At 45.8% G+C, this 23314-nt stretch overlaps 1 protein-coding gene across 6 annotated transcripts in view; it reads left to right on the top strand.

Moving 5' to 3' along the window:
• Window positions 1–914: 914 nt before the first annotated feature.
• LOC140207043 (uncharacterized) overlaps window positions 915–23314 on the top strand; it is a 28746-nt gene continuing 6346 nt past the window's right edge. For 2 of the 6 annotated variants that reach the window (XR_011888470.1, XR_011888469.1), the window contains exons 1-2: window positions 2128–2361; window positions 17211–19214. Coding sequence is in view for 1 of the 6 variants with exons in the window: in XM_072275364.1 (XP_072131465.1) it covers window positions 17617–19092 (1476 nt within the window). In the remaining 5 variants the exon portion in view is untranslated. The other 4 variants (XR_011888473.1, XR_011888472.1, XR_011888471.1 and 1 more) reach the window with 4 other exon arrangements.

The following is a 23314-nucleotide window of genomic DNA, read 5'->3' on the forward strand; positions in this document are numbered from 1 at the left end:
CAGATAGTTCAAAGGTTAATTAATTATCAAAGCAGATATCCATAAACAGCTCTGAGTTTTTTTTTCTTCTCCAGTGAGCCACGGAACAAAGAACATGAAAGTCGTTCAGAGAGAAACATCAAACTCCCACCCCACCCCCGCATAAAAAGGAACGGCATCCCGATCATCAACCCCCAAAACCCCACTCCTCCCGCAAATGGGAAAAATAACATCGATCCCCCCAGTAAAAACAACCCGACCCCGCACAACTGCGGAGGAGCCGGTGTCACCGGTGTAGAGGAGCCGCATCGGGAGCAGCGGACACAACGGGCGACCCCGGAAGATTCACAGGTGAAGGGTCGCCTCACCTGGAAGGATGTTTGGATAACGGGGAGAGTTCGGCCGTCCGGCCCTTTCACTGTGACCCCCGAACTCCACATCAAATCCGTCCAAACGAATCTGGGTGAACTTTAATGACCAATAAATATAATTCCTCTCTTTGATCAGCTGTCTGAATGATCCCCTGACTCTGAGAGGAAGGGGTATCTATGATCCACATTGTCAGGGTGTTGAGTTTACCAGGAGACAAAGACTGCAGGGACGGGAGGTTTTCTGGTCACTAATACACTGTGTGTGGACCCCGCTGGCAATTCTGGTGTTGTGACCCGAATCGAGACAAACACCACGCTGCCCACTCCACCAACAACACGGCACAGCCGGACACATAACAGGGGACTTTACATCTCACAACACTGGATTCAGTGATGAAACCCGTGATTAATGTTGTTGTCCCACTGAAATCATAAGAAATGTCCATTCAGGTGCTTTTAAATACGAGCGCCCCCCCACAGGTGACGTCACACAGGCTCAACGACATGCCTGACGTCACACATGGGCCCCCCCACACCGGGATCTGCCCTCACGTGCGCGGTGTCTTACGTCACCCACGCGCTGGTGAGCTCGAGCTTTATCGGTTTAACGGCTGCGCTACTAATCACGTGACCAGCCTCTTCCTCACCGCCGTCAACAGAGGATTCAGGAGCTGCGCTATTCCCATTGGTGCACAGCGATGTCAATCACTGGTTACAACCAGTTGCCGAGGTGGACCGGCCGAGAGGGCGTTACCCCCGGTGATACGTGTCCCGTCAGTCACGATCTCTCCGTCAGCGCGGAACAAACTTCCAAGCAAATGTCCGCTTTTTGATTTATTTCCATTTCCCTCCCGTAGTTCTGTAAATCGGGCACCGTCGTATTGTTGGGAAAGGGCCGGGCCCGAGCTCTGCCGGACGGCCGGAGCAGGGGTGCAGTGCCAATGTTTTCGGTGCCGGAGCTGCACGAGGGGCGATTGATAAGTTCGTGGCCTAAGTTAGAAGGCCTAAAGTTATACAGCTCTCGTTACATGCACGTGTAGTTCAACTCTTTGAGTGATTAGGCAGAACGTTTGGAGTTAATAACTTTTGTGGTATTTCTGTTTCAGATAATTGAAAAATGCTAGGTTTTCTAAAATTGACTCCTTCCACCTCAGGCCACGAACTTACCAATCACCCCATGGCATTTCAGCAATGATCAGCTTTATGTCTGAGGAGCATTTGATGGTTCTGGACCTGTGCTCAATGGAGTTCAGAGGGATATTGGGGGTGGTGGGGGGGGATGTATGGTTAAGTAAGCCCACCGAATGCTGAAAAGCCTGGATACACTGGACATGGAGAGGATGTTTCCATTAGATAGAGAGTCTGTAATCTCACAGTACAGTCTCAGAATAAAGATGGTTCCTTTAAAAACTGAGATGAGAAAAAAAAAGGCAAAAATATGCCTGATCTGTGGAATTTGTTGCCGCAGAGATTGGTTGAAGCTGCCATTTGGGTACATTTATGACAGAGATAAATATGTTCATGATTGCTAAGTAGCTTCAGGGTTACAGGAGGAAGGCAGGAATATGGTGTTGGAATAAAACTCAGCCATGGTTGAGTGGTGGGGTAGACCAGATGGATCGAATCACCTAATTCTGTTCCTGTGTCTTCTGTCTTACCATGACTGACTGATGGCTCCTTCTTATCCCATATCGTTTTGTGACGTGTGAGGGACAATAAAAGATTGTTCACTGAGATCATTGTATTTGCCTTCAATGTTTAAATTTCAGTGAGTTTTGTTCTTAGTAACATTAAGCAGAAATGTTTGGTTCTCCTTTTTATTGTTAATGTGCTTCTTTATCTTTCATGTTAAAGTGAGACATTAATTGGAAGAAAAACCCACAACTGGAATCAAACCACAACTGAAGACGAGGGAACAACAACAAGTGAACCAGCCTGAGGATTGAGAACATCAACTGGAGAGAATCCTTCTGACTCTGAGAAACTAGTGATTCAGTCAGGAGAAAGTTTGGTGAGTTACATTTACTCAAAGATTGGTCCTTTAGACATTACATACCTGTACAAAGGAAGGTAGGAAATAGTTGGAGTGAGACTGAATGTGCCCAGAAGAACCAGCACTGTCTGCCTCTGCCAGACCCAGTTGTAATCACTCCAGGTCTGGTAATGTGTTTCCAGCAACCCAGCCCTTTAAAACCACTCCCATTCTGTGGAAGTGGAATCCGGATAAAGTCACTCAAAGACCGTATAAGTACAAACTCTTTATTCCAAGCACCCGGAGCTTACTCAGTCAGTCACTCAAACGGGAACAGTCTATGACTGTCCTGCCCAATCCACTAGCTGACTAACAATTCCCCTTACACCACAGGTATGTCCATCCAGATACCCCCCACACAAGACAGGCTGGAGCCCAAAGTTATTTACTATTACAGCGCCTAATTACAAAATAGTCATAATGGCTTACACCCACAGAACAGACTGAAGCTGTCCTATCTCTATGCATGAGTGCACAAGGAGATAAGCATCCTGAAACCCTAGCTAGCTACCCTCAAGAAGAAATATGGCTCAGCATGGCTTAGCACATCTGTTGATCATCTGCAGTTTCTTTCAGAAAAACAGACTACTATTGTTTAGTAGAGTACAGCATTGATATCAGTGGGTAAAAACAGCCTACAACAGTAATTATTACAATGATATGTACAACTATTAGGGCATAATGCAATATCATGCCCCACATATTACCGAACAGGCCTTCGAAGACCACAATTTCGACCCTTTGGTGAACCCGTGTAAATCCTGCCCTACTTTCTTGATGCTGTCAATCTCCTTGGCAGTGTGCTCGGAGAGGGATGTAATGTTAGTAGAGTCATCAGGGATATAGGTGCAGCATTCTGTGTAAATAATAGCACAGGTTCCCCCTTTCTCAGCTAGGATAAAATCTGAAGCCATACGATTCTGTAGGACTGTTTGCCAGATTGCAAACATTTCAGTGGATATTTCTGTTACTTGGGCCTGTGTTTCTGTCAGGGCCCCTGCAGTATTGTGGCCAGCTCCTCAAGTGCTGTAGCCATATTGATTACCTCTCGTGAATTCCTGGCTACTCCATAGGAGAGAAAAGTGATCATCCAAAATCGCTCAGTCTCAGCTTCTCCGCTGCTGGGCACCTGCAAGTATGGCCAGGATGCATGTTTCCCAGCATAGGAAGTTCTGTTTGGTGGGGGCCTGAGATACCATCCCTCAAAACACTGACAGCCACAGTCATCTCTGACTGGACCACTGAGAGTTCCTCACTCTGGTTGAGCAGGATTACTGACATTGGAATCATAGTTTTACCATGCTGGGGAATTTTGGCACAAACCCAGCAGGCCCCTAGTTCTAGCTGTTTGGCATAGGTGTGACAGAAAGGTGTTAACATGGGTGCCCCCGGATGCTGGGGTGAGCCCTCTCAAAGTCATAAACACGAACACCACTGTTACATACCCGTAACGGTTCAAATGAAGCAGCAGCAATAAATGACATCTGGAGTCTGGTTTTGATGTTCAAACCACTATCTTGATTAGTATCTACTTATAATATAACAACTTAAGCAAGATAATCTAAAGTTAACAGTGTTATGAGTATAGATATGTGTAAATGTAACTCCCAAACCATTGAGCTCAGGGAATACCAAGCTTAAAGCTTTTAGATGGTAAAGTATGAAAGTTCAGTTCATCCACAGAATAAATGATGAGAGATATTTGTAATCCAAGGTGAATGTCAAGAGAAGGCAATTACGTCGAATTCCACGGTGGTAAAACAGGCTAACAGTTGCCGTAGATCTTATCCATTGTCGTTCCAAATCCACATTTGAATTATCACCAAACGTAGCTTATCACAGGGGTACCATCTTCAAAGGGAACTACCAACCAGGCAAGGGTGAACACACGGGTGGATACCACATGGCGGAGCAGACTCGATGGGCTGAATGGCCTACTTCTGCTCCTTTGTTTTGTGATCTTGTCTTGTGACAAGGTTTTCCTAATCCAGATCCAAAACACAAGGTATTACCGACAGTGATTTCCACAGAATATCCCTTCTCACAAGTGGTTCCCACATAACACACCCGAAACCAGCTAAGGGTTAACAAAAGTGGTAGCCACAGGATGCTCCAACAAAATCCACATATGCAATGTAAACACGCTGTATAGTCAAATAGTTTGCTCTCTCTCTCTCAAACAGGAGCCGAGAAAGCCGACGGCTGACATCACTCAGGCACTCTCTCCTAAAATGACAGTCCATGGCAAGAAACCGAGAGGTTAATCACACCACTATCAACCAACGCATTTTCCTTTAGTCTGAGAGAGTCCTACTACTCAGTTCCTGCAGTAACACGTTTGTAGTCTGTTCGATGTATCCACCGAGATTGCGCCTTCAGTTTCAGAGCCGTGGTAGTGGTCAGTAACACCTGATATGGTCCTCTCCACCGAGGTCAGAGTTTCCCTCAATCCCAGTTCTTAATCAGAACAAAATTCCCAGGTTCTATGGTGGGATAGTCACTCCTCTCTGCGGGGTAGTTCTCTTCCTTGTAAGCCTGTCGTACCTGTGAATGTAATGCTTAGAAAATTTTGGTTAGTTGGCATATATAATTCCCCATCTTTTCCCCGAGGGTATGCGTATCCAATTTTGCTGGTAGACTTTCTGGGAGCAATGGTACACAAGGTCTTGGTCCCCAGGGTGTCCTCATGGGCTGTCCATAAATGATTTCAGCTGGTGACAACCCTGTTCCCCCCTGTGGGGTAACCCTCATGTGCAATAAGACTAACGGTAGGACCTTCACCAAGTGAGTCCAGTCTCTGCTGTTAGTTTGGCCAATTTACTCTTCAGAGTGCCATTGGCAGTTTCCACTATGCCAGCGGCCCGTGGGTGTTGTACACAGTAGAATTGTTGCTTGTTAGCTAGTTCGTTACATACTCCTTTGTTTACTTTTGCCACAAAGTGTAGGCCATTGTCAGAGCTCAGCATCTCTGGCAGGCCGTACCTGGGAGATATTTCCTGTAATAATATCTTCACAACAGTCATAACAGTATTATTAGTAGTTGGAATAGCTTCAATCCATCTACTAAACACATCTATAATAACTAAGCAGTATCGATAGCAATGTACTCTAGGCAATTCAATATAATCAACTTGTAGACATAAAATAGGTCCACCTGTCAAGGGAGTCATACCCGGTGTGCAGGGTACAGGTTACCAACCATTCCCTCCTTTTCTAGGTGTGTTCAATTATGTATATAATCGACCGATATTGGTAAAAACTGTGCAGGAACACAAACCTGTCCCACTGGGTTGATCCAAAAACCTAGATCGGGATCTTTCTGGCACCCCACCTGGGACCACAGTTTGCGCTCCTCCTCAGAGGCGTCCCCGTGAAAAGTACATACCTCCCGCATGTCTGGCAAACCCATTCTGCTTAAGTCACGGAGGGTTGCTTGACGGGAATCCAAGGAAACTACAACTACCGAGGATTCTGCTGCAATTTTTGCTGTCTTATCTGCTAAAGCATTGCCTTTAGTGACCAGGTCGGACATGCGGGTGTAGGCCGCACATTTAATAATAGCCAAAACTTGAGGTAGCTGTAGAGCGGCATTACTAATGGAGTGGCCAGAGGAAGTCAGGAATTCCCATTTTTCCAGAGAGCCCTGTAGTCATGTGCAACTTCAAATGCATAACGGGAGTCTGTGTTAACGTTCACACTTTAGTCTGTTGCTAGGATACAGGCACGAGTCCGAGCAAACAACTGAGCCTTCTGGGCGGAGACAGCTGCTTCAAAAGAGGCCTGCTCAACTATTTCACTGTCTGTCACTATCGCATAGCCAGAGTATCATTTTCCTGTTGGATCCACAAAACAACTTCCATCCTCATAAAACGTTGCCTCGGGCTTGAGGGGGTATTGCGGAATGGATGGGAAAGTCTGTCCTTCCTTCACGGTGATCCGAACAGGGGAGCAGTTGGTGCTGTCAACTTAATGGCCTGAAATTGCCCAGAGATGAGTCTTGAGTTCAGTCAATATTAAAAGAGTGTCTTCAGATGTCCCATCTTCACCTCCGACTCCTTCCAGTATCGGAGTTGGCCCGTGGCCAAGTCTTGCCAGTCTCGCTCGGTGCTGGAGGCTTGTTTCGTCAAGGTGTTGGCAAGGAACCCTAAGTTCTTTGGCTTGAACCCAGGGCAAACCCTAATGGTGGTATGGGGAACCACCAGACCTGTCTGTGGCCAAAAGGAAATCCGGAACTTCGGCAAGTAATGCACTGCCCTCCCTTCCTTTAACCTCTCCAATCACCGTGACTGGAAACGTCTGTCCCTCGAGGGGTGCATAATATTGGCTTTCCTCAGTTGAGCACCCTGTAGGGTCATAGCACAGAGTCACATGAGAGTTGGCCGCTGGCAGAAGGGGTTCAAACGCAGTGGAGTTCAGATTAAGTTCCCACCACTGGGGGGGCGGAAACTGGGGAAGCAGTCGATTGTTCGCTAGTACCAGGGTGATACCCTTGTCCATGCATAGAATCTCAACTTCCAACGGACAGAGCAAGTCTCTCCCTGCTAGATTACACCCCTGACTGGTGGTGACTGTAAATGAAACCACACACTGGGTCTCCCTGGAATTCCACCTTCAGTGGCTGAGTATGTGAATACGTACGTTCCGTGCCTTCAGACCCAGACAGAGTGATTGTAGAATCTGATAGCTGGAATCTCTTTTCTGATACTACTTCCTGATTGAGAGTGGTTATGGTTGCCCCCATATCAATCATAAACGGAATTGGAATTCCAGCAACTTGCAATATTACATTGGGCTCTTCCCGAGGGGTGGTACTCATGTTAGGAAGCTTCCTTGCTTGTCAATTTCTGAACACGTTGTTGTCCCCACCTGTCCCTTGGTAGGTTTTTGTTCCCATTTCTGATCCCCAGATATAGCTTGCTCGCGTCCTTCTTCCGCTAACATATTCACTTTTAATATTAGTTCCCTTCGGGGTTGATCAGGATTTGAAAGCCGGGTCCCAATAATATGTCAAAGCTCGTCGCATTCGATTTCGGTCATTATCAGTCTAATCCATGTTATTTGTTTTAATCGTGTTGGCTAACTTAGTTGGTAAGCATTGGAGCAGTAAGGCATTAAACTGGGGGAACGGATTCCCATCATTAAAGGCTTGGTCTCCTGTGAAAGTGCCGTAGCAGGCCACAAATCGCGCTCAATAGTCTTGTCCCGATTCCCCAGGCTTAGGTTTGCATTAAAGTATTTTAGTGATGTTTGAAGGTTGTTGGAGAGCCCTCTCCAAGGCTTGAATGATCCATTCTGTCTGCTCATTCTCATTAGGGTTTCCCGCCTGTAAATCCTGATAGGTTTGGTATCTCAATTCTGCCTTCCATTTCCACCCCTCGTCAGCTGAGAGAATCATGCAGCAGAGACAGAATAAATCTTGTGGGGTCGCATTGTACATTTCTGTAGTACTGCGGACATACTGAACAAACTGTGCTGGATTTTCTTTTCTATCTGGGGCCTGATTCATGATCATTATCATTTCTTGAGGCTTCCAGGGTGCAGACAGAGGAATCACTGAGGGCTCTCCCCCCTCCTGCTCGTGGTTTGGGCAGCATTCAGGTGGGCAGTTCATCACAGTCACTGTCCTCAAATAGGGTCGGTATGCCAGACACGGTTTCAGGATCCCTTGTTTCCCTATCAGTTCGAACTTTAGACTGATGTTTCTACCCTTCTCTCCTACCTAGTGCGGCATTGGTTTGCTTACATTGTTTTTCCTGCTCTCATTTTCGGCCCCGTTCACCTATTCACGCTCTGCTTTTAGCGTCCTCCAACCTCTGGCGTTCCTACTCCAGTACATACCTCTATCCCTTTGTCACATGCATCATTCCCCCAACATGCTAATAATATACTGCTCCACTTTACATCTGCCTTTTCTTTCCATTCCCTTTTTAACAATTTCCACTTCTTTCCACCGTTCTTTTTCCATATCGAATTTACTGCTTGTTCTCATGAGGTAGTATCCCAGGTTCCCCCCTCCCCCCCAGTGGCCACATTTTGTCCCCAATTTCTTATTCACCACTGCACTCAACATTCGCAAATCCTTTTCCTTGTCTGGAAAACTCTCACACATACTGTGTAGGGCTGCTCCTGGCCCACTCGTGTCAATCGACTGCAGTGGATCCATGTTCTCTTAGTAATTTACCCAGCACAAAGCCTCCTGCTCAATTAACAATCAGATAAATTTACCCAACACACATCAAAGTTGCTGGTGAACACAGCAGGCCAGGCAGCATCTCTAGGAAGAGGTACAGTCGACGTTTCGGGCCGAGACCCTTCGTCAGGGTCTCTATATAAAATTCACTGTACACATGTTGTCACTGGGTATAAAAATGCACAGTACAAGATTTATGTGCACACTGGTCATTACAAATTAGAGAGGACATTGGTGGGACGGTGGGGAGACCTCCAGTATCCCTGATGCCCTCACCTACAAGATATGCATCCAGCTGCAGCTTGTAACCCTGCACGTTAAGGAGTTGGAACTTGAAATGGATGAATTCCTGATCATCCAGGAGTTGGAGGGGTTGATAAATATGACATGAAGAGAGGTGAGTTACACCCAAGGTGCAGGACACATGATACTGGGTGAGAGTCAGGAAGGAGAATGAGTTTAAATAGCCATTGCAGAGTACTCTTGTTGCTAACCTGCACAACAACAGTTGGACCACTTTAGAAGCTGTTGGGGGGGATTACCTGCCAGAGGAAAGTCAAGGCGGTGATAGGGGATTCGTTAGTTAGGGGAACAGAACAAGAGGGGACTAATATCCCAGTGGTAAGGCTTGCTTGTGCTCGTGTGGGGGGAGGGGGTGATGTGGTTAAAGTAAGTTGTAGGAAGAATGGGAGCCAGAATGAGAGAACAGATAGTAGGGTGAATTGAATTGACTTTATCACATACATCCTTCATATACATGAGGAGTAGAAATCTTTATGTTACGTCTCCGTCTAAATATAGTAATTTATAATAAATAGTTTGTACATAGGACAGTCCATGTAACATAAAAATGCAATTGTATCAGCATGACTTAATCAGTCTGATGGCCGGGTGGAAGATGATATCCTGGATCCTGTTTGTCCTTTGCTGTGGTACCGTTTCCTGGATGATAGCAGCAGGAACAGTTTTTGGTTGTGGTGAATTGGGTCTCTCAATATCCTTTCGGCCCTTTTTACACACCTATTTCTGTAAATGTCCTGAATAGTGGGAAGTTCACATCTACAAATGTGCTGGGATGTCTGCACCACTCTCTGCAGGTTCCGGCGATTCAGGGAAGTACAGTTCCCATACCAGGCAGTGATGCAGCCGGTCAGGATGCTCTCAATTGTGTCCCTGTAGAAAGCTCTTAGGATTTGGGGTCCCATCCCAAACTTCTTCAACCATCTGATGTGAAAGTGGCGCTGTTGTGCTCTTTTCACAACACAGCCGGTATGTACAGACCATGTGAGATCCTTGGTGATATTTATGCCGAGGAACTTAAAGCTGTTCACCCTCTCAACCCCAGATCGATTGATGTCAATAGGGGTTAGCCTGTCTCCATTCCTCCTGTCATCCACAATCAGCTCCTTTGTTTTTGTGACAATGAGAGAGAGTTTGTTTTCTTGACACCAGTCAGATGTTGTTCAGACCTCACACAGAGTCAGCAATCAAATGATTGAGTGTGGTGCGATGAATGTGCTGAGCTGTGTATATCACAATGCAGGAAGCATCGTAGGAAAGCCAGATGAGCTCAGGCAGGGAATTATGATGTTGTAGCCATTACTGGGACTTGGTTGCACTCAACAGTCTGAGGGATTTAGAGGAACAAAGTTGTAGAGAGATCGCAGACCATGCCAAGAAACAAAAGTTGATTCAGTAAGTGATTTTAACTTTCCATATATTGACTGGGACTCCCACACTGTAAAAGGGGGAAGAGTTTGTCAAATGTGCTCTGGATCAGTACGTAGAATTCCTGACATTGAAGTGTGCAATAAGCTGTTAGGAAATGATCCAGGACTGGTGACAGAAATTAGTGATCTTTTTTCTTTTTTAATCTTTTTATTAATTTTCAAGTTCATAAACATAATAACAATAGTGATACAAAGATTGGAATTACCTTATTGTTATTAAACATATACAAAAAATACTACAAATAGTCCAAGTGTAATAGACTTCCAAACTCTCGATATAGTTAATCATGAAGAAAAAAGAAATGAGAAGAAAATGATATTGCAAAAAAACCCAAAAAACAAAAAAAAAAGAAATAGAACTAATTGCTAAACCCTAAAAAAAGCAAACAGAACAAAACAAGGTTGAACCAATATATTAGATCGAATACATTCATTAATGTCGTCAACTACGCTCCTCTATTCACATATTCTAAGTTAATAAAAAGGATTCAGAAAAGGTCAAACTACATCATATGAAAATGTTGAATAAATGGCTTCCAAGTCTCTTCAAATTTAACCGAAGGATCAAACATAGAAACATAGAAAATAGGTGCATGAGTAGGCCATTCGGCCCTTCGAGCCTGCACCGCCATTTATTATGATCATGGCTGATCATCCAACTCAGAACACCGCCCCAGCCTTCCCTCCATACCCCCTGACCCCCGTAGCCACAAGGGCCATATCTAACTCCCTCTTAAATATAGCCAATGAACTGGCCTCAACTGTTTCCTGTGGCAGAGAATTCCACAGATTCACCACTCTCTGTGTGAAGAAGTTTTTCCTAATCTCGGTCCTAAAAGGCTTCCCCTCTATCCTCAAACTGTGACCCCTCGTTCTGGACTTCCCCAACATCGGGAACAATCTTCCTGCATCTAGCCTGTCCAATCCCTTTAGGATCTTATACGTTTCAATCAGATCCCCACTCAATCTTCTAAATTCCAACGAGTACAAGCCCAGTTCATCCATTCTTTCTTCATATGAAAGTCCTGCCATCTCAGGAATCAATCTGGTGAACCTTCTCTGTACTCCCTCTATGGCAAGAATGTCTTTCCTCAGATTAGGGGACCAAAACTGCACACAATACTCCAGGTGTGGTCTCACCAAGGCCTTGTACAACTGCAGTAGTACCTCCCTGCTCCTGTACTCAAATCCTCTCGCTATAAATGCCAGCATACCATTCGCCTTTTTCACCGCCTGCTGTACCTGCATGCCCACTTTCAATGACTGGTGTATAATGACACCCAGGTCTCGTTGCACCTCCCCTTTTCCTAATCGGCCACCATTCAGATAATAATCTGTTTTCCTATTTTTGCCACCAAAGTGGATAACTTCACATTTATCCACATTAAATTGCATCTGCCATGAATTTGCCCACTCACCCAACCTATCCAAGTCACCCTGCATCCTCTTAGCATCCTCCTCACAGCTAACACTGCCACCCAGCTTCGTGTCATCCGCAAACTTGGAGATGCTGCATTTAATTCCCTCATCCAAGTCATTAATATATATTGTAAACAACTGGGGTCCCAGCACTGAGCCTTGCGGTACCCCACTAGTCACCGCCTGCCATTCTGAAAAGGTCCCGTTTAGTCCCACTCTTTGCTTCCTGTCTGCTAACCAACTCTCCACCCACACCAATACCTTACCCCCAATACCGTGTGCTATAAGTTTGCACACTAATCTCCTGTGTGGGACCTTGTCAAAAGCCTTCTGAAAATCCAAATATACCACATCCACTGGTTCTCCCCTATCCACTCTACTAGTTACATCCTCAAAAAATTCTATGAGATTCGTCAGACATGATTTTCCTTTCACAAATCCATGCTGACTTTGTCCGATCATTTCACCGCTTTCCAAATGTGCTGTTATCACATCCTTGATAACTGACTCCAGCAATTTTTCCACCACCGACGTTAGGCTAACCGGTCTATAATTCCCCGGTTTCCCTCTCCCTCCTTTTTTAAAAAGTGGAGTTACATTAGCCACCCTCCAATCCTCAGGAACTAGTCCAGAATCTAACGAGTTTTGAAAAATTATCACTAATGCATCCACTATTTCTTGGGCTACTTCCTTAAGCACCCTGGGATGCAGACCATCTGGCCCTGGGGATTTATCTGCCTTCAATCCCTTCAATTTACCTAACACCACTTCCCGACTAACATGTATTTCGCTCAGTTCCTCCATCTCACTGGACCCTCTGTCCCCTACTATTTCTGGAAGATTATTTATGTCCTCCTTAGTGAAGACAGAACCAAAGTAATTATTCAATTGGTCTGCCATGTCCTTGCTCCCCATAATCAATTCACCTGTTTCTGTCTGCAGGGGACCTACATTTGTCTTTACCAGTCTTTTCCTTTTTACATATCTATAAAAGCTTTTACAGTCCGTTTTTATGTTCCCTGCCAGTTTTCTCTCATAATCTTTTTTCCCCTTCCTAATTAAGCCCTTTGTCCTCCTCTGCTGAACTCTGAATTTCTCCCAGTCCTCCATGCAACCTTTAAATGCTTGCCATTGCATATCCACCGTCAATCCTTTAAGTGTCATTTGCCAGTCTATCTTAGCTAATTCACGTCTCATACCTTCAAAGTTACCCCTCTTTAAGTTCAGAACCTTTGTTTCTGAATTAACTATGTCACTCTCCATCTTAATGAAGAATTCCACCATATTATGGTCACTCTTACCCAAGGGGCCTCTCACGACAAGATTGCTAATTAACCCTTCCTCATTGCTCAAAACCCAGTCCAGAATAGTCTGCTCTCTAGTCGGTTCCTCGACATGTTGTTTCAAAAAACCATCCCGCATGCATTCCAAGAAATCCTCTTCCTCAGCACCTTTACCAATTTGGTTCACCGAATCTACATGTAGATTGAAGTCACCCATTATAACTGCTGTTCCTTTATTGCACACATTTCTAATTTCCTGTTGAATACCATCTCCGACCTCACTACTACTGTTAGGTGGCCTGTACACAACTCCCACCAGCGTCTTCTGCTCCTTAGTGTTACGCAGCTCTACCCATATCGATTCCACATCTTTCCGGCTTACGTCCTTCCTTTCTATTGTGTTAATCTCTTCTTGAACCAGCAACGCCACCCCACCTCCCCTTCCTTCATGTCTATCCCTCCTGAATATCAAATATCCCTGAACGTTGAGCTCCCATCCCTGGTCACCCTGGAGCCATGTCTCTGTGATCCCAACTATATCACAATCATTAATAACAATCTGCACTTTCAATTCATCCACCTTATTACGAATGCTCCTTGCATTGACACACAAAGCCTTCAGGCGCTCTTTTACAACTCCCTTAGCCCTTATACAATTATGCTGAAAAGTGGCCCTTTTTAATGCTTGCCCTGGATTTGTCGGCCTGCCACTCTTACCATTCTCCATAGTACTTTTTGTTTCTACCCTCACTTTACACCCCTCTGCCTCTCTGCACTGGTTCCCATCCCCCTGTAGTGAACTAACCTCCTCACGCCTAGCCTCTTTAATTTGATTCCCACCCCCCAACCATTCTAGTTTAAAGTCATCTCAGTAGCTAATCTCCCTGCCAGGATATTGGTCCCCCTAGGATTCAAGTGCAACCCATCCTTTTTGTACAGGTCACGCCTGCGCCAAAAGAGGTCCCAATGATCCAAAAACTTGAATCCCTGCCCCCTGCTCCAATCCCTCAGCCACGCATTTATCCTCCACCTCATCGCATTCCTACTCTCACTGTCGCGTGGCACAGGCAGTAATCCCGAGATTACTACCTTTGCGGTCCTTTTTCTCAACTCCCTTCCTAGCTCCCTATATTCTCCTTTCAGGACCTCATCCCTTTTCCTACCTATGTCATTGGTACCTATATGTACCACGACCTCTGGCTCCTCACCCTCCCACTTCAGGATATCTTGGACACGATCAGAAATATCCCAGACCCTGGCACCAGGGAGGCAAACTACCATCCGGGTCTCTGGACTGCGTCCACAGAATCGCCTATCTGACCCCCTTACTATCGAGTCCCCTATCACAACTGCCCTCCTCTTCCTTGCCCTACCCTTCTGAGCTACAGGGCCGGACTCTGTGCCGGAGGCAAGGCCACTGTCACTGCTCCCGGGTAAGCTGTCCCCCCCCAACAGTTCTCAAACAGGAGTACCTGTTGTTAAGGGGCACAGCCACCGGGGTACTCCGTATTACCTGACCTTTCCCCTTCCCCCTCCTAACCGTGACCCACTTGTCTGCCTCCCGTGGCCCTGGCGTGACCACCTGCCTGCAACTCCTCTCTATCACCTCCTCACTCTCCCTGACCAGACGAAGGTCATCGAGCTGCAGCTCCAGTTCCGTAACGCGGTCTCTTAGGAGCTGCATCTCGATACACTTGGCGCAGATGTAGACGTCCGGGAGGCTTGTAGACTCCAGGGCCTCCCACATCCGACACCGAGAACAGCAAACTGCCCTCACACTCATACTGCCCCTCTCCTCAAATAACAACAGAAAATGAATGCCAAACCTCCCTCGCCTCGCCTGTTTCCGCCTAAGCCCGTTGAGCCGAAGCCCTTAAGTCTTCACTCTGCTCCTGGCTCACTCCGCCGCCCGCAAACTCCGCTGCCCGCTCTATGAGGCTCTGTTCCTTTTAAATCTGCCGCGCTGCACAGCCCGACGTCACACGCCTGCGCAGTCCTGCCTCTCAGAATGCTGTTGGAGAAAAAAAAATAACGAAAATTTCAAAAATGTCTTTCTCGGCACTCCCACTCAGACTCTCAGACTCCTTCTTCGAATCAAACCCGAAGCAGGATGTCTGCCCTTTTAAATCTGCCACGCTGCACTGCCCGACGTCACACGCCTGCGCAGTCCCGCCTCTCAGAATGCCGTTGGAGAAAAAAAAATAACGAAAATTTCAAAAATGTCTTTCTCGGCACTCCCACTCAGACTCTCAGACTCCTTCTTCGAATCGTGACACTTCTGATTTTTTCTAAATTTAAACATGATATAGTTTGGGAAAACCATTGAAATGTAGTAGGGGGAGGTTGGTTTCTTTCCAATTTAATAAAATGGATCTTCTGACCATTAATGTAACAAGTGGGATTATCCGACAAGCTGAAGAGGATAAAGATCTATGTTCCGTCATTGGCAAACCAAAACTTGCCATAATTGGATGGAGTTGTAAATCAAAACGCAAAACTGTTAAAATAATATCAAAAATATCTTTCCAGAATTTTTCCAAGAGGGGCGAGATCAGAACATATAAGTCAAAGAAGCCACCTCAAAGTGACATCTGTCACAAATAGGATTTATATGGGAGTAAAAACAGGAATTAGTGACCATAATGCCATGAGATTCAAAGTAAATATGAGAAAAGAGAGGTCTGGACAATGGGTTGAGATTCTAAATATGAGAAAGGTCAATTTTGATGGTATCAGAAAGGATCTGACAAGTGTGGTTTGGGACAGGCCGTTTTCTGACAAAGAAGTACTTGGTAAGTGGGAGGCCTTCAGAAGTGAAGTTTCAAGGGTGTAGAGTTTGTATGTGCCTGTCAAAATAAAAGTGGAAAGGCAACTGGTCGAGGGAACTGTGGTTTTCAAGAGAAATTGAGGCCCTGGATATTTTGTTCCTCTAAATGCCTCACACTGTTGGGTGCTACCAAGACTCATTAATGACTCCAATATCATAATTCCACCCCAGAGCTCATCTGACTTTTTTTTTTAGTCGTCTTCTGTTGGTTTCTAAAAGCTTCTCAATAGTTTTTGCTCATTATTTGCCCTCTCTTTGGCTTTTTATGTTGGCTTTGGCTTCTCATTTCAGCCATGGTTGTGTCCTCCTGCCTTTCTAATTCTTCCACTTCTTTGGGATGTATCGATCACTCAGCTCCCGAATTGCTCCCAGAAACTCCAGCCATTGCTGCTCCATTGTCACTCCTACCTTTTCCCTTCCAAACAAGTTTGGCCAGCTTCTCTGTCACAGAAACATGGAGTAGTTCAGTACAGAAACAGGCTATTTGGCCTATCTAGTCAATGCTGAAAAAACATTTAAGCTGTCTAATGCAACTACCTGCACCAGGACGATTGCCCTCCATACCCCTACCATCCAGGCTCCCATCCGAACTTCTGTTAAATGGTGAAACTGAGCACATATTCACCACTTGTGTTGGCATCTCATTCCACACTCTCACGACCATTTCAGTAAAGAGCTTTTCCACATGTTCCCATTAAATTTTCACCTTCCCCACGTACCCATGACGTCTGGTTGTCATCCCACCCAACTTTGGTGGAAAAAGCTGCTTGCATTTACCCTATCTATACCCTCATAATCTTGAATACTTCCAACAAATCCTCAAAGCGATGTATAATTTCCTTGTTTATGTTTAGAGCCTTTTTCAGGTATACAAGATGATGAGGGGCATTGATCGTGTGGACAGCCATAGGTTTTTTTTCCAAAGGCTGAAATGGCTAACACGAGGGGGCATAGTTTTAAGGTGCTGGAAATAAATACCAAGGGGATGTCAGGCTAAGTTTTTTACACAGAGAGTGCTGGGTGTGTGGAATGCACTGCCAGCTATTTGTGTGAGAGTGTTTCAGTTACTGTGGGGCCAGGAGCCCATGCAGCTCAGTGGGAACAGGGAATAATACCAATGGAGAGAGTCAAACTGAGCCAGGTCACAGATTGGAGATGGCAGAAATGCCCCATTCTTATACAGACAGGAAGAGCATCAGAGAATTTGATGGTCATTCCAGATACCAGCACTGTGCCCAGTTAGAAAATAATTTCTCTCTCCAACTTGGGTTGAACTTCACTGTAACAGTGTGATGTCAGATCACACCTCGGCAACTAAAGTGATCTCATCTGAAACGTTGTCATACATCCATTGATGGATTTTGTAAATCTTTTTACAGGTTAAAAATGACAAGGAATTTGTCTACGGGAATCTCGAACACAACACACCAGTTTTGCTGTCTCTGTCCAAATAATTAAGAAGTGGAGCAAGGGATTCACTCGAACATCCTTCCTGCTCAGACTGTGGGGAGGGATTCACTCGATCATCTGACCGACTGACACGCCCGTCATTTTACACGGGGAGAGGCCATTCCCCTGCTCAGACAGTGGGAATGGATTCAGTCGGTCATTTCAACTGAAGGTACATCAGCAAGTTCACACTGGGCAAGGCCATTCACCAGTTCTGTGGGTGAGAAGGGATTCAGTTGGTTTTCCCACCTGTGGACACACCAGTCAGTTCACACTGGGCAGAGGCTGGTCATCAGCTGAACTTCTGGGAAAGGATTCACATGATCATCTGACTTAATGGCTCACCAGCGAATTCACACCGGGGAGCGGCCGTTCACCTGCTCAGACTGTGGGAAGGGATTCACTCAGTCATCCGAACTACTGGTACACAAGTCAGTTCACACTGGGGAGAAGCCATTCAACTGCTCAGACTGTGGGAAGGGATTCACTTGCTCATCTAAACTAAAGGTACATCAGCGAATTCACACTGGTGAGAGGCCATTCATCTGCTCAGAATGCGGGACAGGATTCACTCAGTCATCGACCCTAATGGCACACCAGTCAGTTCACACCTTGGAGCGGCCATTCACCTGCTCGGACTGTGGGAGGGGATTCACTTGTTCATCTCAACTGAAGGTACATCACCGAGTTCACACTGGAGAGAGGCCATTCACCTGCTCGGACTGTGGGAAGGGATTCATTGAGTCATTCCACCTACTGGTACACAAGTCAATTCACACTGGGGAGAAGCCATTCACCTGCTCAGTGTGTGGGAGGGGGTTCACTCAGTCATCTAAACTGAAGGTACATCAGCGAGTTCACACTGGGGAGAGGCCCTTTACCTGCTCAGACTGCGAGAAGGGATTCACTCGGTCATCCCACCTCTTGAGACACCAGTCAGTTCACACTGGGGAGCGGCCGTTCACCTGCCCAGACTGTGGGAAGGGATTCACTGCGTCATCTCAACTGAAGGTACATCAGAGAGTTCACACTGGAGAGAGGCCATTCACCTGCTCAGTCTGTGGGAAGGGGTTCACTTGCTCATCCCAACTGAAGGTACATCAGAGAGTTCACACTGGGGAGAGACCGTTCACCTGCTCAGACTGTGGGAAAGGGTTCACTTCATCATCTGATCTTAAGGTACATCAACGTGTTCACACTGGGGAGAGGCCATTCACCTGCTCAGTCTGTCGGAAGGGATTCACTTCATCTTCTCAACTGAAGGTACATCAGCGAGTTCACTCCGGTGAGAGGCCGTTCACCTGCTCAGACTGTGGGCAGGGATTCACTCAGTCATCTGACCTACTGGTACACAAGTCAGTTCACACTGGAGAGAGACCGTTCACCTGCTCAGACTGTGGGAAGGGATTCACTCGGTCATCTGACCTGCTGGTACACAAGTCAGTTCACACTGGGGAGAGCCCGTTCACCTGCTCAGACTGTGGGAAGGGATTTACTCGGTCATCTAAACTGAAGGAACATCAGCGGGTTCACACTGGGGAGAGGCCGTTCACCTGCTCAGTGTGTGGGAAGGGGTTCACTTGGCTATCCACCCTAATGACACACCAGCGAGTTCACACCAGGGAGCGGCCATTCACCTGCTTGGACTGTGGGAAGGGATTCACTGTGTCATCTAATCTGAAGGTACATCAGCGAATTCACACTGGGGAGAGGTCGTTCACCTGCTCAGTCTGTGGGAAGGGATTCACTTGGTCATCTCAACTACAGAGACACCAGTCAGTTCACACTGGAGAGAGGCCAATCACCTGCTGAGACATTGGGAAGAGATTCTCTCAGCCAAATCAACCAAATGTGCATCACTGAGTTCACACTGGGGAGAGGATGTTCACCTGCTGTGAATGTGGGAAGGGATTCACTCAGTCATCTATCCTTATGTAAGTCTTGCTTTGGCTAGCAGCTTAATATAGGGGCTGATAGCCCCCCAGCACAGCCAAACTTAAGAAATTTCGCTTGGGTGGATGCTGCATGATGTGTCCACTGTTACAAATCAGTACCCCGAAATAACAAACGGTACATAATATGTGATTAAATGATTGAAATTTTTAACTCTTACTTTGACTGAGGCTGAGGAACTGGTGTAGGGGGCAGGGTTTCAGATTTCAGGATCATTGGGATCTCTTCTGGGGCAGGTGGGACCTGTACAAGAGAGACGGGTTACACCTGAACTACAAGGGGACCGGTGTCCTTGCGGGGAGGTTTTTAGCGCTGTTGGGGAGGGTTTAAACTAGATTTGTAAGGCAATGGGAACCAAAGTTCATGCAGAGTCACAAATAGAAGAGTTGTGTGTGGTGGTAATAATCTTCTGAGGTGTGTCTATTTCAATCGAGGAGTATTGTGGGGAAGGCAGACGAGCTGAGGGCATGGATTGACGCATGGAATTACGACATTATAGCCATTAGTGAAACTTGGCTGCAGGAGGGTCAGGACTGGCAGCTTAATGTTCCAGGGTTCCAATGTTTCAGACGTGATAGAGGCAGAGGAATGAAGGGTGGCAGGTTGGCATTGCTAGTCAGGGAAAATGTTACAGCAGAACTCAGGCAGAACAGATTAGGGGGCTTGTCTACCGAGGCCATGGAGCTGAGAAACAGGAAAGGTATGACCACATTAATGGGGTTATATTATAGACCACCCAATAGTCAGCGAGAATTAGAGGAGCATATCTGCAGAGAGATAGCAGGCAACTGCAGGAAACATAAAGTAGTGATAGTAGGGGATTTTAATTTTCTACATATTGATTGGGTCTCCCATGCTGTTTAAGGTCTAGATGGTTAGAGTTTGTAAAATGTGTTCAGGAAAGTTTCCTGAATCAATATATAGAGGTACCAACTAGAGAGGATGCAATATTAGATCTCCTATTAGGAAACGAGTTAGGACAGGTGACGCAAGTGTGTATAGGGGAACACTTTGGTTCCAGTGATCATAACACCATTAGTTTCAACTTGATCATGGATTAAAAATAGATCTGGTCCTCGGGTTGAGGTTCTAAACTGGAATAAGGCCAAATTTGAAGAAATGAGAAAGGATCTAAAAAGTGTGGATTGGGACAGGTTGTTCCTGTATTGGTAAGTGGGAGGCCTTCAAAGGTGAAATTTTGAGAGTGCAGAGTTTGTATGTTCCTGTCAAGATTAAAGGTAAAGTGCATAAGAATAAGGAACCTTGGTTCTCAAGGGATATTGGAACTCTGATAAAGATGAAGATGGAGATGTATGACATGTATAGGAAACAGGGAGCGAATAAGATGCTTGAGAAGTATTAAAAGTGCAAAAAAAATACTTAAGAAAGAAATCAGGAGGGCTAAAAGAAGACATGAGGTTGCTTTGGCAGTCAAGGTGAAGGATAATCCAAAGAGCTTTTACAGGTATATTAAGAGCAAAAGGATTTTAAGGGATAAAATTGGTCCTCTTGAAGATCAGAGTGGTTGGCTATGTATGGAACCAAAAAAAATGGGGGAGATCTTAAATGGTTTTTTTGTGTCTGTATTTAAGAAGGAAACTGGCATGGAGTCTATGGAAATAAGGCAAACAAGTAATGAGGTCATGGAAACTATACAGATTGAAGAGGTGGAGCTGCTTGCTATCTTGAGGCAAATTGGAGTCAATAAATCCCCAGGACCTGGCAGGGTATTCCCTCGGAACTTGAAGGAGACTAGTGTTGAAATTACAGGGGATCTGGCAGATATATTTAAAATTTCGATATCTATGGGTGAGGTGCCAGAGGATTGGAGGATAGCTCACGTTGTTCTGTTGTTTAAAAAGGATCTAAAAGTAATCTGGGAAATTATTGGCTGGTAAGTTTGATGTCGGTAGTAGGTAAATTATTTGAAGTAGTACTAAGAGACTGGATCTACAAGTATTTGGATAGTTAGGGACTTATTAGGGAGAGTCAACATGGCTTTGTGCATGGTAGGTCATGTTTGACCAATCTATTAGAGTTTTTTGAGGAGGTTACCAGGAAAGTGGATGGAGGGAAGGCAGTGGATGTTGTCTGCATGGACTTCAGTAAGGCCTTTGACGAGGTCCCGCATGGGAGGTTAGTTAGGAAGATCCAGTTCCTAGCTATACATGGAGAGGTAGTAAATTGGATTAGACATTGGGTCAATGGAAGAAGCCAGAGAGTGGTAGTAGAGAATTGCCTCTCCGAGTGGAGGCTTGTGACGAGTGGTGTGCCACAGGGATCAGTGCTGGGTCCATTGTTATTTGTCATCTATATCAATGATCTGGATGAAAATGTGGTAAAAGGAAATTGGATCAAATTTGCTGATGATACAAAGATTGGAGGTGTAGTGGACAGTGAGGAAGGTTTTCAAAGCTTTCAGAGGGATTTGGACCAGCTGGGAAAATGGGCTGAAAAATGGCAGATGGAGTTTAATACAGACCAGTGTGAGGTATTGCACGTTGGAAGGACAAACCAAGGTAGAACATACAAGGTAAATGGTAGGGTACTAAGGAGTGCAGTAGAACAGAGGGATCTGGGAATACAGATACAAAATTCCCTAAAACTGACGTCACAGGTAGATAGGGTCATAAAGCAGCTTTTGGTACATCGGCCTTTATAAATCAAAGTATTGAGTATAAGAGTTGGAATGTTATGGTGGGGTTGCATAACGCATTGGTGAGGCCGAATCTGGAGTATTGTGTTCAGTTTTGGTCACCAAATTATTAATATCAAGGCTATTAATAAGGTTGAAAGAGTGCAGAGAAGGGTTACAAGGATGTTGCCAGGACTTGAGAAACTTAGTTACAGAGAAAGGTTGAATAGGTTAGGACATTATTCCCTGGAGCGTAGAAGAAAGAGTGGAGATTTAATAGAGGTATATAAAATTATGATGGGTATAGATAGAGTGAATACAAGCAGGCTTTTTCCACTGAGGCTAGGGGAGAAAAAAAAAACAGAGGACGTGGGTTAAGGATGAAGGGGGAAAAGTTTAAAGGGAATACGGGAGGGGGAAGTTCTTCACACAGAGAGTGATGGGAGTTTGGAATGAGCTGCCGGATGAAGTGATAAATGCGGGCTCACTTTTAACATTTAAGAAAAACTTGGACAGGTACATGGGTGAGAGGTGGTCCAGGTGCGGGTTAATGGGATTAGGCAGAAAAATGTTTTGGCACAGCCAAGAAGGGCCAAATGGCTTGTTTCTGTGTTGTAATGTTCTATGGTTCTACGATACCGGAGAGGGCGAAGCCTCCAGTCGTTCGACAGAGCTCGGTACTGACGATTTTCCACTGCAACCGGCCCCCGATTTACACGAACCCGACATCAGCCCCTTTCTCGCCGGAGAACCACGGCGACACCTGGGGTCGGCACTGCGCCTGCATCCAGCAGGAAGCTCGGAGGTCTCCGCAGCACCACTGGTAGCTGGAGGTCTGCACATCGCCGCCGGTTGTCAGAGGTCTCCGCAGAGTCTGCGGTGGCCGAAGTGACGACTAAGAAGTAAATCACAAACCCGAGGAAGTCTGCAGATGCTGGAAATCCAAAACAATTCTCAAAATGCTGAAGGTACCCAGCAGGTCAGGTAGCATCTATCAAAAGGAGTCAACGTTTCTGGTTGAGATCCTTCTTCAGGACTGAGAAAGAAGAGGGGAAATATCTGAATAAAAACAGGGCGGCTGAGGAAAAGGCTCGCTCGAAGATGATAGTTGAAGCCAGGTCGGTGGGAAACCTCAAGAGCAGGAGGGAAAAGAAATCTTGTAGCAGAGGAGATTAGAGAATAGGAGAAAGGGATGGAGGAGAAGACCCAGGGAGAAGTGAAAAGTAGGTCAGAGGTATGAAAGGTCAGAGGAAGTAAATTGTGAATTGCTGCCTCAGCTGGAAAGACTGTTTGGTCAAGAGAGAGAGTTCAGCCTTGCCGCCCTTTCACTGTGACCCCCGAACTCCACATCAAATCCGTCCAAACGAATCTGGGTGAACTTTAATGACCAATAAATATAATTCCTCTCTTTGATCAGCTGTCTGAATGATTCCCTGACTCTGAGAG

The sequence above is a fragment of the Mobula birostris genome, chromosome 13 (genome assembly GCF_030028105.1).
Source record: "Mobula birostris isolate sMobBir1 chromosome 13, sMobBir1.hap1, whole genome shotgun sequence".
In the NCBI taxonomy this organism is placed as follows: domain Eukaryota; kingdom Metazoa; phylum Chordata; class Chondrichthyes; order Myliobatiformes; family Myliobatidae; genus Mobula; species Mobula birostris.